This window comes from Dipodomys merriami, unplaced genomic scaffold (genome assembly GCF_024711535.1).
Source record: "Dipodomys merriami isolate MVZ:Mamm:240054 unplaced genomic scaffold, mDipMer1.0.p SCAF_22, whole genome shotgun sequence".
Classification (NCBI taxonomy): Eukaryota; Metazoa; Chordata; class Mammalia; order Rodentia; family Heteromyidae; genus Dipodomys; species Dipodomys merriami.
Genome location: NW_027203604.1, coordinates 20,003,153 through 20,020,600, shown reverse-complemented (window position 1 = coordinate 20,020,600; position 17,448 = coordinate 20,003,153). Strand labels below are relative to the sequence as shown.

The following is a 17,448-nucleotide window of genomic DNA, read 5'->3' as shown; positions in this document are numbered from 1 at the left end:
TCAGTAGTGGCGGCGTACCCTGACACGCACTACAACTTCCAGCGGCCCTCGCGTCACGCACGCGCCCTGGCCGCCCGAGAGAGGCTCAAGGGCGTCAGCGTGCTCGACGTGCACTACAGCTCCCAGCAACCCTCGTGCCGCGCTCGCGCTCCGTCCGTCCCGGCGGCGGAGTGATGGCGGCCGTGGCGTCCGCCGAGGCCCCTGAAGTCCGGCAGGAGTGCGGCTGCAAGGGCATCCGGACCTGTCTCATCTGCGAGGGGCCTCGCCACGGTGACCCAATCTGGCAGCTCGCCCCGAAGGTAGGGGCTGGGAGAAGGCCTGCTTCCGTAAACCCCGTTCTTCATAGGAGGAAACTGGGGCCAGCCTGGCCCTGCGACCGGCTCGGAGGGAAGCCGGCCGGGGACCCTCGCGGTCAAGGCCCCGCGGGGTGCAGGGGCTAGTTTGGTTGCAAGGGCCTCCCGGGCTCGGGAGAGACCACACGGAAAGGGGGGTGGAGGGGACTGAACACCAGGCCCGCCGGGCTCCGAGGCTTCGTCCGGCGGCAGTGGGGAGACTGCCGGTTCCCAAACCATCGCCCTGGCGCCAGCCGGTTTTGTTGCGCTGAGGCAATGCCGGTGTGGCAGGCGGACACTGCTTGCCAGAGAGCTGGGTGGGGTCCTGTGCGCCAAAGTGGAAGGACGTGCAGGTGTGCCGAGGAGGTTGGGGAGCTCCGAACCTGAGCGCTGGGCCCCGCGCGGCCGCGGAGCCTGCAGCGGGCCTGAAGGTCACGGAGTCCCTGGGAGGACATGTGCCTGCGTGTGTGCACGGGCCGGTAATGGCACTTGAAATCAGGGCCTGGGCACTCCCCACTTAGCAAGAGCCACAGCTCCACTTCTGGCTTTTTGGTGGTTAATAAGAAACCCAGACTGGCTTCAAAATCCAATCCTCAGATCTCAGTCTCCTTAGTAGCCGGGAATACAGGTGTGAGCCACCAGTACCTGGTTCTGGATTTCCTTTTTGTTGTTGTTAGTGGTGGTGATGGGGCTTGAACTCTGGGCCTGGGTGCTGTCCCTGAGCTCTTCAGCTCAAGGCGAGTAGTGCTGCTCTACCACTTGAGCCACAGCACCACTTCAGGTTTTCTGGTGGTTTATTGGAGGTAACAGTTTCACGGCCTTTCCTGCCTGGGCTGGCTTTGACTTCAGTCCTCAGATCTCAGGCTCCTAAGTAGCTAGGATTACAGGCGTGAGCCACTGGCGCACAGCTCTAGTTTTTTTTTTTTTTTTTTTTTTTGTGGGGCTTGAGCTTGCACCTGAGCGCTTGAGCCTGCACCTGAGCGCTGACCCTGAACCCTTCAGCTCAAGGCGAGCACTCTGCCACTTGAACCACAGTGCCACTTCCGGTTTTCTGGTAGATAATTGGAGATGAGTCTCATGGACTTTCCTGCCCCAGCTGGCTTTGAACCACTATCCTCAGATTTCAGCCTCCTGAGTTGCTAGGATTTACAGGGGTGAGCCACCAGTTCCTGGTTGCTAGATTTCTTTACTGAAGTGGAATCTTGTTAACTTTTGCCCTGGATGGCCTCTAACCTTGATCTTTCCTCTCTGCTTCACAATAGCTAGGATTACAGGTGTGAGCCACCAGTGTCTGGCTCTTGGCTGCTCTCCTGACTTTGCTGCACCTCTTGTTTGAAGTGGAGAATGCAGGAAAGATTAAAGAGGAAAGACAAAAGGATTGAGAACATACACTGTCTCTACAGGGTTGTGGTCCAAGTTCTGCCTGCGGCCCACAGGCTCCAGCCACCAACCCAGGTGGCTTTAGGGAAGGAGACCATTGTCCCCTACCCCAGGCCAGGTGCCTGGGGATGCTTAGGCACCTGGTAGAGGCCCTCAGGAGCCCCAGGACCCGCTTCTCTTTGCAGAAAACCCATCGCTTCCTTTACTGCTTGGATACCGGCTGGGCTGTAGGGGCTGAGGACTCTGACTTTGAGGGCTGGGCCTTCCCCTTTCCGGGGGTGACACTGATAGAGGACTTTGTGACCCCGGAGGAAGAGGCTGAGATGGTGTGTCTGATGGACCAAGACCCTTGGAAGCTCTCTCAGTCTGGGCGGAGGAAGCAGGTATGACTGCAGAGTTAGGCTGAGCCGTGCTACTTGGTCCTTGGCTCCTCTCTGCAGCCACACTCCATGCACCCTGGCCGGGCAGCAGGCAGCCAACGTCCCTGAGGAGTGTGTGGCAAGCAGATTGTTCAGCCTTCCCAAAATGGCTCTTTCTACATTCCCTTCTCTGTAGCCAGCTTGGTGGTGGGACTCTAATGGCAAATTCTGGCCAGGAGTCTGCTCTCCATGGCTGCTAGAAGTTGCCAGACACTAGTGCTTTTCATTTGCTTTCATTTGCTTACCTCTTGCATGTTTCCTCATCTGTAGCCTCCCCACCAGCCACCTTCTCCTCCTCCTCCAGCAGCCTCAGATGTGTTCACGGCCTGCCTTACCATTGCTAACCAGTGTTCCCTCCCCCGTGCCCTCCCTGGTGACATCCAGCTAGCTGGTGCTGACTCGACTTGGGTCTCAAGCCTCCAGCTCTGCTAGCTAGGGCATTGAGGCTGACCCCTACCCCCACCTCAAGTCCTCTTCCCCTGCCTAGTCTCCAGCATCCACCACCTGGGCTATCATTCATTCCGTACCATGTCTGTACCTCCTGCCACTGTGTCCATCTGTTTAGCCCAAGGCTTGTGCAGGCTTGTGGTCATGGCAGTGACGTTCTATGAACTGACGATCCTCTACCCCTTCCTGCCCCCACCCCAGGACTATGGCCCCAAAGTGAATTTTCGGAAGCAGAAGCTGAGGATGGCCGGTTTCCAGGGCCTCCCCAGCTTCAGCCAGGAGCTGGTGCGGAGGATGGGCCTCTACCCGGAGCTGGAGGACTTCCAGCCTGTGGAGCAGTGTAACCTGGACTACAGCCCCACGCGGGGCTCTGCCATCGACCCCCACCTGGATGACTCCTGGCTGTGGGGAGAGCGGCTGGTGAGCCTCAACCTCCTGTCCCCCACTGTGATGTCCATGGGCCGGGAGGCGTCCGGCAGCCTGCTGCTCAGCCCAGCTCCTCCTGCCAGCCCTGAGGCTTCCATGGACAGCATGCTAGGCCCCAGCAGGTCAGTCCTGTGCCATGAGGTGGAGGTGGCCGTCCCTGTCCCGCGCCGCTCCCTGCTGGTGCTCACCGGGGCTGCGCGGCACCAATGGACCCACGCCATCCACCGCAGCCACATTAAGGCCCGCCGTGTGTGCGCCACGTTCCGTGAGCTGTCAGCTGAGTTCTGCCCCGGTGGGAAGCAGCAGGACCTGGGCCATGAGCTCCTGCGCGTCGCGCTGTCCTTCCAAGGGAGACCCGTCCTGTGAGCAGGACAGGCTGGTGTGGACCTCACGGGCATGGCCACCAGTGCACACTCCCTGCTCCCTGCTCAGTGGATTTTACTCTTTGGTGTGGAGTTGGGGATGGAATGGGGACATCGTTGGGAGAAGCCATCAGACTTAGACTGTGGTGGGCAGCCCGGAGCTGGCCTTGCTGGGACCTTCCACGTCCACCCCTTGCACTGGAACTGTGGCTGCTGTTTGGGTTATTTACATATCACACTTTGGAAGGGTAGGATTTGGACTTTGAAAACTGCCACTGTGTGAAAGGGTTTTCCCTGCATGGGGTCTGAGACCAGCCTGCCACCAACCCTTCATCCACTCTGGGGGGGTGCAGAGGATTGGATGAGGACCTGACAGATCTCAAGTTCTGACTTCTGAGTCTGGCTTAGCCTGAGTCACCTTTGACCCCTTGGGTTGGGATGTACAGGGCATCTGGGAACCTCATTGCTTTATCTCCCTACAGTCCTAAGAAGTAGGGAAGAGCTGGATGGTGTGGCTCATGCCTGTAATCCTAACTCCTCAGAAAGTTGAAGCCTGAGCATTGCAGTTCAAAGCCAGCCTGGGCAGGAAGGTCTGTGAAACTCTTATCTCCAACCAACCATCAAAAAATGGGACATGGACTGGCAATGTGGCTTAGTGGTAGAGTGCATGAAGACCTGGGCTCAATTCCTCAGTACCACATACACAGAAAAAGCTGGAAGTAGTGCTGTGGCTCAAGTGGTAGAGTGCTAGCCTTGAGCAAAAGCAGCTCAGGCCGAATTCAAGCCTCAGGACTAGCAAAAAAAGAAAAAAAAAGTGGGATGTGGGGCTGTGGTTCAAGTGGTAGAGTGCTAGCCTTGAGCACAAAAGCTCAGGGACAACAGTTTAAGGCAGAGCACACATGAAGTAGAGAAACACCATGCATTACCAGGACACCTCGAGGCCCTTCCCTGGAGACCTGTACAGCATTGGGCTCCATTGGAGGGGCTGTCCCAGACTCCTGGGACTAGGCTTGGCAGCAGGCCACAGAAGCTGAGGGGCAGCAGCTTCACAAGGCTTAGGAATCAGAATATACGTGGCCCTTGAGCTGCCTTGAAGATGGGGGTCAGGCCCTGGTTCCCAGCCTGGGAAGGGAAGAAAGATGGAGGCACTTGATACTGAGCTGCTCTGTTGGATCTTTTGGCTTTGTGAGATGTTAACTATGTAGTCTAGGCTGGCCTCAAACTCATGATCCTCCTGCCTGTGCCTCTTGAGCCCTGGGATTGATTATAAGTGTATGCCCAGCTTCTACCACATGATTCTTGGAGATCTGGTTAACCAGAGCCTCACAGTGTGGCATGTCCACTCTAGAGAAGGCCACACCCTGCAGTGGGGCTGGGGGCTTGAGCCCTGGTCTGGCTGGCAACAAGGTTGCATGTGGGCTCCCATGCCTGGGAGAGGGTCTAGGTGGCAGGTAATAGAACTTAAAAGAGTACACAGCTTTACTGGTTTATGCATTCCATGTTCAGTGCAGAGAAAGTTACAAACCTACATGCAGGGCCTGCAGCCCGACTGCATGCAGACTGCACCTGGGTGCACACAGCCCGCAGCACAGATAGGGGTTGGCTGCAGTTGAGTCCCAGCCCACCAGCTCCCCAACCCTCCTAAACGATGCTCACACCTGCCCCTGCAGCTTCCCGCACCACACTTGAAGTGTGAAATGCAGACTGCGAGGCTGCGGCGCCATCCATGCTGCCTAGGAGCCGCTTTGCACCAAAAGGGCCACTCAGGAAACTAGGGCAAGTCCAGGCGCTGGCCCATGTGCATGGCTCCCTCATCAGAACGCTGCAAAATGAGGTTACACCCCCAGAGATGGGATTTCTGGCCGGTAGTTGGCATCTCCAGGCCAGCCTGCCCTGTGTACAGGCTGGGGCTGCTACATGATTGGTCCCCTATCCCAGGTCCCCCCTGTCCCCACGGAGTCATCTGCCCCATGCTTGGGCAAAGGGAAGGCTGGGAGAACCACGGCTGGTGTCAGGTGGCTTCTGCTGCCTGCATCTTCCCTGGGCCTCTGATGCCTTGCAGTGGAGCTTCTGCCTGTGGACCAGGTGTTGTACCTAGCTGTGCTCACACAGGATGACCCAGGCTTGCTTCGGATTTGGCCCAGGAGGGTGGTTGTGGGCTCAGAGGTGGATGGATGCCCTGCAGGGCGCCAGTGAGCCTCCTTGAGTGGACATTGACTGGCCAGGGCCAGGCTCCCACCCAGCGGGGCCCCTGCAGGTCCTGGCATCCCCTCCAACGCCCTGGCCAGCCTGGAAAGCACCCTGCTGCAGGGGGTGGCCTGGAAACCACTTGGCTCCCCATCCTGTGGCCTGCAGGCTCTATCTCTGGGACAGGCCCCACAGGCCCCAGGAAGCCTGCCAAGCACTCAGAGGCAGCCTCCTGGTGACCTGGCAGCTGGGTGCTGAGAGCCAACCCAGGCTGGGCTCTGAGATGGTGAACTTTGGTCTGGAGCTATCTGGAGGTGTGCATACTGACTGCCTAGCAACCAAACCTAGGCTGCTTAGCAGCCATTGGTGATGATGCTGGCCACTTAGCAACAGGAAGGCTGTTTAGCTTGACTGGGCTCCTGAGCCAGCTAGCCCCGGCTCACACCACCTGCAGGCTGCGCTCCTGCCCGTCCAGCTGCACCTTGAGCTTGTGCAGCTCCTCGATCTCACGGTTGTGGCGTTCGGTCTTGTGGCGCACCAGCGAGCGGTAGAAGTGGATGGTGAAGACCACGAAGATGAGCCCCACTGGCACCATGATGATGGTGGACACCAGGGCGGCCTGCCAGCCGGCATGGCTACCAGAGCCTGGTGAGCGCCGTGCATCCACTGGCAGGAATTTGATCCAGCAGAGCAACACAACTTCAGCCAGGAAGAGCAGGATGCCCAGCACAGTGGAGAAGCCCCAGGCCAGCTCAATGTAGGGGTGCATGCGCTCGTGTGGCGACTCGCTGATGGAGTTGAGGTTGTGGATGTTGCTCACAGCCTCCACATTGGGCAGGATGCACGTGCTGATGAGGAGTGCGAACAGATGCACAGCTACCAGCACCGTGGTGCAGGCGCTGAAGGCCACGAGCAGCGGCTGTGGGTACTGGTACTGCGTCTCCAGCTGCACCTCCACCATGGCAACCTGCGGGCCGGAGGAAGGCAGGGCTGCAGGCAACTGTGGGCTCCCCTGCCAGGGACTCACCCACACTTAGCCTGAAGGCCAACTCCCTCCTCACTGCTAAGGCATTTCACACTTTGGGTGGGGTGTGGTGGCATACACCAGCACTCAAGAGACTGAAGTAGAGAATTGGATATTCAAGATTAGCCTGGGTACATGGTAAAAATCCTGTCCAAAAAAAACAGCAGAAAACAGCCAGGCATTGGTGGCTCATGCCTGTAATCTTAGCTACTCAGGAGGCTGAGATCTGAGGATCATGGTTCAAAGCCACCCCAAGAAGGAAAGTCTGTGAGACTCTTATCTCCAATAAACCACCAGAAAACCGGAAGTGGCTCTGTGGCTCAAGTGGTAGAGGACTCGCCTTGTGCTGAAGAGCTGAGGGACAGCGCCCAGGCCCTCAGCCTGGACAATACAGAGTAAAGCACAGGGGTTGGGTGCTGGGAGAGGAAGCTGCCTTCCCAGATGCAGAGTCTCCAGCACAGCTGGGCAGAGGCCATGCCTCTCCAGCGGCAGGACTTCAGTGCAAGGCATCAGGGATGGTATCAGAGTCAGGCTAAACTGTGGTTTGGTGATGGCTGCTGCTCTACCAGTTGGGTCACACCTCCAGCTCAGTCTTTCTTAGTTTTACAGATGGAGTCTCAAGGGCTTTTCTGGCTGGTTGGCTTTTTGAACCTCTGGATCTCACCCTTCTTTGAGTAATGGGATTATAGGTGTGAGCCACTGGTGCCTGGCTTCACCTTTTGTTTTGAGACAGGGTCTGTGTTATCCAGGCTGGCTTCAAGCATGTAACCCTGCTGCCTCAGCCTCCTGACTGCTGGGATTACCGGTGTGCAACACTAGCTAAACAAGGATCCCGAGTTTGAGGCCAGCCTGGGCTGCCTTGTGTGATGTTAAAGCAAAGGCTTCCGCTGGCCCCCATACCTGAAATTACACTGTGACACACAGACAGCAGGTCTGTGTCTCAGCCAGACCAAAGGCTGGGAGATCTTTTAAGGCCCAGGTCCAAGATGACAGACGTGCCACCATCCTCAGCCCATCTTTTAACTGTATCTATTACTAAACTTTGAAGAAATAAGTAATTTTCATTTTTATTGGTTTATTGTAGCAGCATTGGGAATAGAACCCAGGGCCTCGTGCATGTTAGGCAAGTACTCTACTGCTGAGTTCCACCACCGCCCCCCCCCCCCCCCAGTGTTTTGTAAAATTTATTTTTGATGAAGGGGGAAAAGGGGCCACAGGAAACAGGAAGTTCCGTATTACTTCTGCAGCCCTTCCTGGGCCAGCTCACTCCACTCACTAAGGTGACTTTGCAACCGGCCCCACACACTTGCCCACAGCAGACCACGCCCAACCCTGAGGGCTCCCTGCCCCACACGTGACCACTTTAGCGATGGGCTTAGAACCAGGTCCAGCGAGGACCCAGCTCTCACCATGGCCTCTCCCAGGTGCCAAGGGCGCAGGGAGAGGGATGGCGGGCAGAAGGAGGTCTGGGGAGGCTCAGTCTCTGCCCATGGGCATCTCCAGCCTCTGAGCCTTTTCTCCACAATCTACATGACCGATCATTTTACAACTTCCTGTGGCAACCTCCTCCTCTGGCCCAAGGCCTGCAGTGGTGGGGGACGGAAGCGCAGCAGTCCCAGGGGACCTGAGCTGGGCAGCGCCTCAGCGGACACAAGGCTGTGTAAAAAATATTTAAAAACAGACAAGAGACCACATGGGACAGGCTGAGGGAGATGTTCCTCAGAACAAATGCTGTGAGCTGCAGGACTCACAGAGTGGAAACATGATTATAGGGCAGGACATAGAGCCTACAGAAAGCAGTTTTGGGCCAGGTGTTGTGGGACATGCTTGTAATCCCAGCTCTTAGGAGGTAGAGGTCTGAGACCAGCCTTGGCAAAAGCTATGAAGACCAAATCTCATACCTGTCATCTACTAAGGAGGCTGAGATCTGAGGAACAAGGCTCAAAGTCAGCCCAAGCAGAAAAGTCCCTGTGAGACTCATATCTCCAGTTAACCACCAGAAAACTGGAAGTGGAGTTGTGGCTTAAGTGGTTGGGTGTTAGCCTTGAGCAAAAGAGCTCAGGGACAGTGTCCAGGCCGTGAGTTCAAGCCACATAACTGAAGAAAGAAAAAGAAAATACTGTGCTCTCATTTTTTTTTTTTTTTTTTCCGGAGAGGATCTTGTTATGTAGCCCAGGCTGGCCTCAAACTTGTGATCCTTCTCCCTCGGCCTCTCTGCTTCTGGGACTATAGGTGTATCCCACTATGCTGGGAAAATATTTTCTTTTCTACTGTGATGAAGAGCACAGAAAGAAAACTGCGCGTGCACTGTTAGGGACCTCTGCCCGGTGCTGGTGTCTGACCCCGTGGCCACCCTGCTGACTCAGCGGGCACCTGCTGTGTGACCCACGGGTCACCCAATCCACTTTTCATTTAAGTTGCACTGCCAATTTCCCATCTGAGGCTGGGGCTGGAGAAACAATTATTTTCACAACAAGAAGTAAGCCACTTGCAGCCTGCCAGGACGTTGAGCACACAGATGCCGCTGAGCCCTGACACACCCGCTGGGACCACGTCCCCAGGGACATGGGTCCTGGACTTTGGAGCCAGCAGCAGATGTGGCCTTGGAGAGGTAGCCACCGCTGGTCCCCAGATGACTCAGAGGGCAGAGGCAGCAGGGAGCCAGGCCATACCTGCTTGGGGTTCAGTGGGGGCCTGGGCTGCACGCTGGGTGGACCCAGTCACCCTGGAGCTCCGGCCCAAGCCCCTTGGGCCGCTGGTCCTCCACATGGGGCCAGTATGGGTGCCTTTCCCTGGACAAACTTTTTTTGGGGGGAGGGGGGCAGTCCAGGGGCTTGAACTCAGGGCCCGGGCACTGTCCCTGAGCTTCTTTTGCTCAAGGCTAGTAGTGTTCTATCACTTGAGCCACAGCTCCACTTCTGGCTTTTGGGACTTTCCTGCAGACTTTGAATTGTGATCCTCAGCACTCAGCCTCCTGAGTAGCTGGGATTACAGCCATGAGCCACCAGTGCCCAGCGGAAGCTGTTTTAATGACCCCATTCCCTCCCTTGCCAGACAAATGATTTATGCAAACACAAGAATATGGGCTAAAGCTTCTGGGCCTGGGCACCCTCCACCCCAGTTCTGTTTGGGGGGGAGGTTTGGGGCCCAGCGCCTGCACTCACCATGGCGAAGCCGGAGAGGAGGGCGGAGGTGCGGCTGGAGGCCTTCAGCTTGGCCCTGCTCAGGTACAGCTTCCTCCAGGACAGCGCCTGCACTGAGTGGTGGTTGGAGGTGACCAGCTCCAGGTAGCTGCGGCGCACCCAGTCCCGGTAGTCCATGCCCTTGTGGCCTGGCTCCGTGCACGCGGGGGTGGATGGGTCCACCGGCACATTGAGCTCAGCACTCATGGTGGGAATTAGGCTGGGGGGGAAGAGAGAGCCTCAGGCATCCTAGGCAGTGCCTGGGGAAAAGGCAAAATCCAGCCCCCTCCCTTGTTTTTTGGCCTCTGTATTGAGACAGGGTCTCACCATGCAACCCAAGTTGACCTCAAACTCATGATCCTCCTCCTTCAGCCTCCCAAGTGCTGGGATTACAGGTGTGCCCTCCAATGCCCAGCTTCCAAGTCTATCTGACCTTTCCTAGGACCTGCTAAACAGATCCTACACAGGGTGTCTAAAAGACAGCATGGGCTCTGGTCTCAATTTCCAGAACTCTCACACACAACTACCCAGACCAGTCAGGGCTCAGCCACACTTCCAGTGGTTTGGAAGGTAGAGAGCTGGATGATGGAGGCTCAAAGCCAGACTGGACAAAGAAGTTTACCAAGAGTCATCTCAGGACTGGAGGCATGGCTCAAGAGATAAAGCACCAGTAAGTAAGCAAGAAAGCCGTGAGAGCTCAAGCCCTGGCACCAGCACACATGCATGCGTGTGCTCACAGAACCGAAGTTAAAGAGCCAGGCTCTGACTCCACTGTGAGACTCTGATCCTGACAACTGCCCTGCTGATGTCAGGACCTCTCATCTTCAGAACGGGGTTCTTCATCAACAGGACTCTTGAACATATGACCCCGAAAGTTTCCCCTCTCCCTCCTTTTTTTAGTGCTGGTACCAGGGTTTGCTCCCAGGGCCTTGGGCTCTCAGCCTTTCTGCTCACAGTTGGCATCTTACCTACCACTTGTGCCATGGCCCCAGTTCAGTATTTTGCTGGTTAGTTGGAGATGAATTACACTGACTTTACCTGGCCAGGTTGGCTTTGCTGTGATCCTCCAGCTCTCAGCCTAAGCAGCTAGGATTACAGGCGTGACCATGGCCACCCAGCTGCAGTCTGGCTTTCAGTGGCCATGTTCTGACTGGACGGGTCTTGCCCAGCAGACACTTGCTTTTTGAGTGCAACCTCAATGCATTTGAATCAGTGCAGTTCATCCCAGAAACACATTCTTGGCTTACATAACTCAAGCAAAGCCACATCCAGACTGCAAAGCAAACCTTTCTGAAACTGAAAACTGAACCTTGAAAAATGGCTGAGTGTATACTGAGAAGCAGAGACGAGGCTTCCAGGCGTCATCCTAGCAGTGGGCATGGCAGTCACATGGAGGGACTCTCACTAGGGCTCATATGCTCAGGTGGGTGAATTTAAGCCAAATCTCCACTCTTTGGAATAGGGGATTGGTGACTCTGGTGTCCCCAGCTGGCCGGAACAGCCACAGGCAAAGCATGGGCTGGCTGGAATCCACCTTGGAGTCAGCTTCTAGCCAGGCCCTGGGACTCCTGGAGCATGGCCCTGGGTATCTACCAGGGTGGCAGAGGGAGTGCCCACACTGAATCCTCTGGGCCAATCCAGGGGAGGGGCACAAGGGGAAGGTAGGAGAAGCGGGGAGGCTCTCCTTCCTCCCCACCAGCAGTCAACAAACTCCCAGTCTCCCTTTCTCCTCTCCCCCACCCCACCCCTCCCCTCTGGGGGATGCCTTTATGGTCCACCCAGAAGTTTGGATGCCTGGGTCACAGCTCACCCACAGCCTGTGTCTGAGTACATTTTCACCCATGTCCTCCCTAGGGGGGAGGGGAGGGTTGGGAAAATGTTTACTAACCAATCTCTTGTGTGGCCTCAAATAATTGAAAATGTCTTTATTTGGAAATTTCCTAGCTGGGTGCTGGTGGCTCGCGCCTGTACTCTAGCTACTCAGGAGACTGAGATCTGAGGATCACGGTTCAAAGCCAGCCCAGGCAGGAAAGTCCGTGAGACTCTTATCTCCAATAAACCACTAGAAAACCACAAGTGGTGCTGTGGCTCAAGCGGTAGAGTGCTTGCCTTGAGCTGAAGAGCTGAGGGACAGCGCCCAGGCCCAGAGTTCAAGCCCTACTACTGACAGAAAAAAAAAAACAAAAAAACTTCCTGTTCCACTTTCTCCAATCCAGAACAGCTGGGCCTGATCTGATGGAGACAATATTCAGGGAATAAGACTGAATGGAAGGTGGCTGGGAAGCTGGCTCAGTGGTAGAGCGACTGCCTTGCATGTATGAAGCCTTGGGTTCCATTCCTCAGCACCATATGAGCAGAAAAACCTGGAAGTAGCTCTGTGGCTCAAGTGGTAGAGCGCTCGCCTTGAGCTGAAGAGCTGAGGGACAGCGCCCAGGCCCAGAGTTCAAGCCCAGGACCGACTAAATAAATAATTTTTAAAAAAGGAAAAAAGAATGAATGGAAGGTAGCACTTGCTTCATGACTGACTGTACCCCACAGATGCTCAGTATTTCCCATGGACGCTCAGTGCACCTCATGAACTCTCAGGGCAATCTAGGAATGTGCAGCATATGCCATGGATGCCCAGTGCACCCCAAGGAGACTTGCTGCACCCTATGAATGCTTGCTACACTTGGGTTTTAGGCTTCAGATGTACCAGAGCAGACTCCTTGTGAGAGGAAGCCACTTGTCAGTGGAGGGGCAAGACAAGAGGATGACTGCACAGTAGGAGGAGAGGGGGAGGGAGGGCTGGAAGCTGGGTTTGGGGGTGCTGATGCTGGTGGGGAGGCAGCAGCCGTGGCAAGGAGGACCTCCCTCACAGAGACGTCATCCCATGACGCGGCTTGTGTACTGAGAGGACTGGGGAGCCAGGAGGGGGCCAAGTAGTCTCCAGGGGAGGGCATATGTGGGTGTGAAAAGGGGGGTCCAGAGGCCATCGTGAGCTCGGGCTGTTCTCCAGTCTGAAAGATTCTGAGGGTGGCCTCCACATTGTTGCTAGAAAATGGGCCGGGAGATGTCCCGGAACGGGCGGGGCCGGGCGGGAAGGCAGCCCCACGGTCGGCCAGGGGTGGGTTTTCCAGAGGGACCAGCAGAGACCCTGGTTCAAATCCCTCCTTTCCACTCTCAGCCCGCCCTGTGCCCCAGGGAAGGCAGAGGCCCCAACCACCACCCTGGGCTCGCTGGGGTGAGGGTGAGATGAGCCCCGCGGCCTGGGCGCCGGGGATGCAGCCCGGGCCCGGCCTTGGGGCGCTGGGGTTTGACGAGAACCGTAGGCGAAGGCAGCGGGGTCCCGCCTCAGAAGCAGGTCCGAGGGGGGAGGGGCGTCTGCCTGACTCGACTTCCCTAAACAAGGGCGCAGAGCCACGCCGAGGGGAGGGGAGGAGGGGAAGACGGAGGAGGGGGCCTGCGGGGGGCGGGGGAGGGAGGACCCGCACAGCTCCTCCCGTCCCGGCTCCCCCGACGCCCCGCAGCTGCTCGACCCGGATCCGGCTGGCGCCCCGGGATCCCCTGGTACCGCACCCCGTTCCCGATCCCGCCAGATTGGGGCCACCTGGCCACGCTCGGCGCCGCGGGCACACGTCTGGGGCTCTCTCCGTTCCCTCCCCGGCCCCCCCGCCCCGGGGTCCCGGGGTCCAGTCCCGTGCACTCCGGCGGGGCGGAGACCCCACGGCCCTCCCCACCCCCCTCCGCCCCAGGGGGCCGGTGCGGGATGTGCGCGCCCCACGCCAGCACTCACCTGAGCTGCCCGGCCTGCGCGCCCGGCTCCGCCCAGCCCGGTGCCCCCGGGCCGGGGCGCCCAGAGCCGCTCCTCGCGCCCGCCGCCGGCCCCGAGGGTCCCCGAGCCGCCCGGCCCGCCCCGCCGCAGCCGCTGCCTAGCGACAGGGCGGCCACGTGACCCGCCTGCCCACAAGGGGGGGGGGGTGAGCGCGTGGCCACGTGACCGCGGGAACCCTGCACCGGCTGACCCAGAATGGGGGTCGGGGCCCGAGTCCGCTGGGCCAGAGTGGGGGGGACCTGCACGCGGGGGGGGGCACCAGGATGGCGAGGCGGCAGATGCCCGGCACGGCCACTCGGGGTCACCCCGTCACCCCGTGGTCACCCCTAGGCCCAAGACCCCGCCCGGCACCCCAGGCTGCGCGCTTGGCGGGTTTACGACCGAGACACTCGGGGCGCGGAGCTCCCGGAAGTGCATGGGTAACTGCGGGGTGGGGTGGGGGGACGCCGGGGCATGAGGGGCCCCGGGCGCCGAGGTGGGGGGCGTGACAGGCCCGGGGCCGGTGTGGGGGGCCGGGGGGCCGGGGTGAGGGGCGGCCCCGGCGGCCCTGGGAAGGCCTCGCCCCCGGCCCGGAGGCCGCCGCGCGTCCTACATAGGATTTTTCCATCTGTGGCGGCGGCAGCACGGCCCGTGACACATTTACCCAAACCAGTGAAAAATTCCCCTGGTGCCATACGGTCCAGGCCGGGCCCGACAGACGGCGGAATCTGGTCACCCTGGAGCCGCGCTTGGGAGCCCAGGGCCGGGCGCTTCACAGCACAGACCAGCTAAGGGGCAGGCTGGGCCCCCGCCCATGGCTGCGATGGGCACGGGGCCCTCAAAACAATCTGGCTGCGGCTGTCCAACCCCACGCTCTTGTAAATGCACTTGAAAACAGGAAGAGCTGCTTTGTAAGCAGGAGCACGGGCTCAGCATCGCGGCTTTTACACCCCCTCCCCCGCCCAGTCTACCAGGGAAGCTGGACTGTCTTCCTGTGCCAGTCAGCAAAGCCTCCACTCTCAGACCAATTACCTGGCATGCCTGGACAGATGCAAAATGGCAGCTGCAGTCACCAGTGCCTTTCAGAGCTTTTCCTAACCAAACACAGAAAACAGGTTTGTTTCTGTCTTGTTTGTCCCTCGCGGGAGGAAGTGGACAGCTGGCTGACAGAGGCTGAGGTCAAATGCAGTTGACCTGTTCTCAGCGTGCTGGGCTGCACTGGGAGCTGCTGGCCTTGGTGGGTGGCTTCCTCTCCTTCTCTCCTTTGAAGAAAGCTGTTCTTAGAGGCTGCTATCTGAGGGCCAGCCACCTTCAAGTGCCAGTCAGCACGCACCTTGGTTCTTTGGGTCAGGCTCCTGGCCTTCCTCTCAATGCCAGCGTTTACCATTGAGCCCAGCCTCACGCTGGTGTGGCCCATGTGTCAGTCCCCTCCGCCATTCCCTCCTATGGCCTAGCCCATCATCCATTACCCACAGCCCCATGGCCTAGCCCATCATCCATTACCCACAGCCGCTTCTCTGTAAAACCTTTGAATCCACCATCCCCGTATTAGTCACCATTCCGTGGCTGTAGCAACACACCTGAGGCTGCTGTATGGAGGCAAGAGTTTATTTTTGCTCAGTTCTGGAGGTGGAGGCCCAGACTGTAGAGAAGGCCCCCAGGATCTGTCAGACCTTGGCACATGCATGTGTGCCCTGTCATTCCATCCCTCCTTTTTTTTTTTTTTTGGGTCTGGTCGTGGGGTCTGAACTCTGGGCCTGGGCGCTGTCCCTCATCTCTTCAGCTCAAGGCTAGCGCTCTACCACTTGAGCCACAGCGCCACTTCCGGCTTTTTTCTTTTTGCTATGTGGTGCTGAGGAATCGAACCCAGGGCCTCATGCATGCAAGGCAAGCGCTCTACCACTGAGCCACCTTCCCAGCCCCCCCCCCCCATCCCTCCTTCTGAAACCACCAGAATTCAATCTAGACCTTTCCCAAAGGCCCTACCTCTACACACAGACAGACTGCTTCCATTTCAACTAAGATTCCGGGGATTAAACCCACGCATGCCACTACTTTCCTACCCGTTTCCTTTCCTGGACCTCAGTCCCCCCCACCCCAATCCACCAACATGGTGTTAACTAACCCCATGGGATATTTCAGCCCCAGTCACTGAGGACCCCTCTATCAGTTCTGGTGCCCACACATGGCTGCTCCCCCCCACCTCCCACTAAGCCTTTCCTGGAGACAGGGGCACTTCCCAGCAGTCTGTGGGTCCCCTCCTCTCAGCCCTCCTCCCGGGCTGGTCTCATCTACTTCACTGTTTCCATGATGCCCAAGCCTGTGTCTCTTCCTGGCCATGGAGAAGTGGCAGCAGGGTGGGGCAGCATGGCAGGTCCTCACCCTCACGCACCTGCCCCTCTGTCTTCATCCACACAGAGGGGCACAGGCTCAATCTCCCCTGTCGCCCACCACCCTTGCCTCTGGTTGCAGCACTGCCAGGTCCTCATTGGTCCCCATCTATTCTCCACCAGAATGTGAAAGATCCCTTCCCAGAGGCTGGCCCAGTGCCCACTACTGCTCTGATCTGGTCCTGTTCAGGTCAGAGATGGTGCTCCTTGTAAGATGAGACCTATGTCTTGCTCACCACCAAACTCTGTGCCTTAAAAGTCACCTGGGAGGGCTGGGAAGGTGGTAGAGCGCTTGCCTAGCATGCCTGAGGCCCTGGGTTCGATTCCTCAGCACCACATAAGCAAAAAGAAAAAAGCCGGAAGTGGCGCTGTGGCTCAAGTGGTAGAGTGCTAGCCTTGAGCTGAAGAGCTGAGGGACAGCGCCCAGGCTCAGAGTTCAGGCCCCACGACCAGACCAAAAAAAAAAAAAAAGTCACCTGGGAGTCTCTGGGCTTTGAATTTGGTCAGTGCCCAATAAACATTTACTACATCTGATGGAATAAGAAAGCTGGCAGCTGCCTCTTGGTACTTGCTCAAGTCTAAGCGTTCTCTTTATGGAAATGCATGCAAATATATGGTAATTGCAGCTCACTTTTGTCAAGTATGCCAAAGAGTAAACAAATTAACTTCCAAAGGGGAGGAGAAGGAACAGATTCCTCATTCCTGGATGAATTAAGCAGTTTCCAAGCAGCCCTTCCTCCTCTAAGCCCTGGGAACTTGATCCAGCATTCCTCTAACTTAACAACTCAGCTTCTAATAGATAATTATTGCCTGGCACCAATTACCAGGCTTATACTTGTAATCCTAGCTACTCAGGAGGCTGAGATCTGAAATGCAGTTCAAAGCCAGCTCAGTCAGGAAAGTTCCTGAGACTCTTGGCGTCAATTAACCACCAAAAAGCCAGAAGTGGAGCTGTATGTAACTCAAGTAGTAGAGCACTAGCTTTGAGCAAAAAAGCTCAAGAACAGTGCCCAGACCCTGAGTTAAAGCCCAAGGACAGGCACTAAAAGAAAAAGAAAAGGTAATGCTCAAGGCTGGCTATGGTACAGGATGCCTGTAATCCCAGCTATTCAAAGATATTATATAGGAGGATGATGGTAGCTCAAGGCTAGCAAACATAAAAGACCCCAATAAACTGAAAAGCTAAAGGGCTAGTGGTGGGGCTCAAAAGACAGAGCATCTGCCAAGCAAGCCAATGCCCCGGGTTCAATTCTCACTACTAAAAAAAAGTTGGAAACAACAAAAAATATTTTGGGTGGGCACTGGTGGCTCACGCCTGTAATCCTAGCTACTCAGGGGGCTGAGATCTGAGAATCACAGTTCAAAATGAGCCTAGGCAGGAAAGTCTGTGAGACTCTTCAATTAGCCACCAGAAAACAGCAAGCAGTGCTGTGCTCAAAGTGGTAGAGCACTAGCCTTGAGCAAAAGAGCTCAGGGACCGTGCCCAGGCCCCAAGTTCAAGCCCTA

The 17,448-nt window shown here is 57.2% G+C and overlaps 2 protein-coding genes across 4 annotated transcripts; one reads left to right on the top strand and one right to left on the bottom strand.

Annotated features, from left to right (window-relative positions):
• The first annotated feature begins 136 nt into the window (after window positions 1–136).
• Window positions 137–3,763, top strand: Alkbh4 (alkB homolog 4, lysine demethylase). Of its 2 annotated transcripts, none has more exons than XM_070033623.1 (3): window positions 137–299; window positions 1,898–2,095; window positions 2,780–3,763. In XM_070033623.1, the coding sequence occupies exons 1-3, from the start codon at window positions 174–176 to the stop codon at window positions 3,368–3,370; spliced, it is 915 nt and encodes a 304-aa protein (XP_069889724.1). In that variant the 5' UTR covers window positions 137–173; the 3' UTR covers window positions 3,371–3,763. The 2 variants fall into 2 exon arrangements, with proteins under 2 accessions (XP_069889724.1, XP_069889725.1); XM_070033624.1 differs by having other exon boundaries at window positions 231–299; window positions 1,595–2,095.
• Window positions 3,764–5,990: 2,227 nt separating this feature from the next.
• On the bottom strand, window positions 5,991–14,694 carry Orai2 (ORAI calcium release-activated calcium modulator 2). Of its 2 annotated transcripts, none has more exons than XM_070033625.1 (3): window positions 14,585–14,694; window positions 9,742–9,979; window positions 5,991–6,520 (listed from the first exon to the last, which is right to left on the bottom strand). In XM_070033625.1, the coding sequence occupies exons 2-3, from the start codon at window positions 9,964–9,966 to the stop codon at window positions 5,993–5,995; spliced, it is 753 nt and encodes a 250-aa protein (XP_069889726.1). In that variant the 5' UTR covers window positions 9,967–9,979; window positions 14,585–14,694; the 3' UTR covers window positions 5,991–5,992. The 2 variants fall into 2 exon arrangements, with proteins under 2 accessions (XP_069889726.1, XP_069889727.1); XM_070033626.1 differs by lacking the exon at window positions 14,585–14,694 and adding an exon at window positions 13,535–13,629.
• Window positions 14,695–17,448: the final 2,754 nt, after the last annotated feature.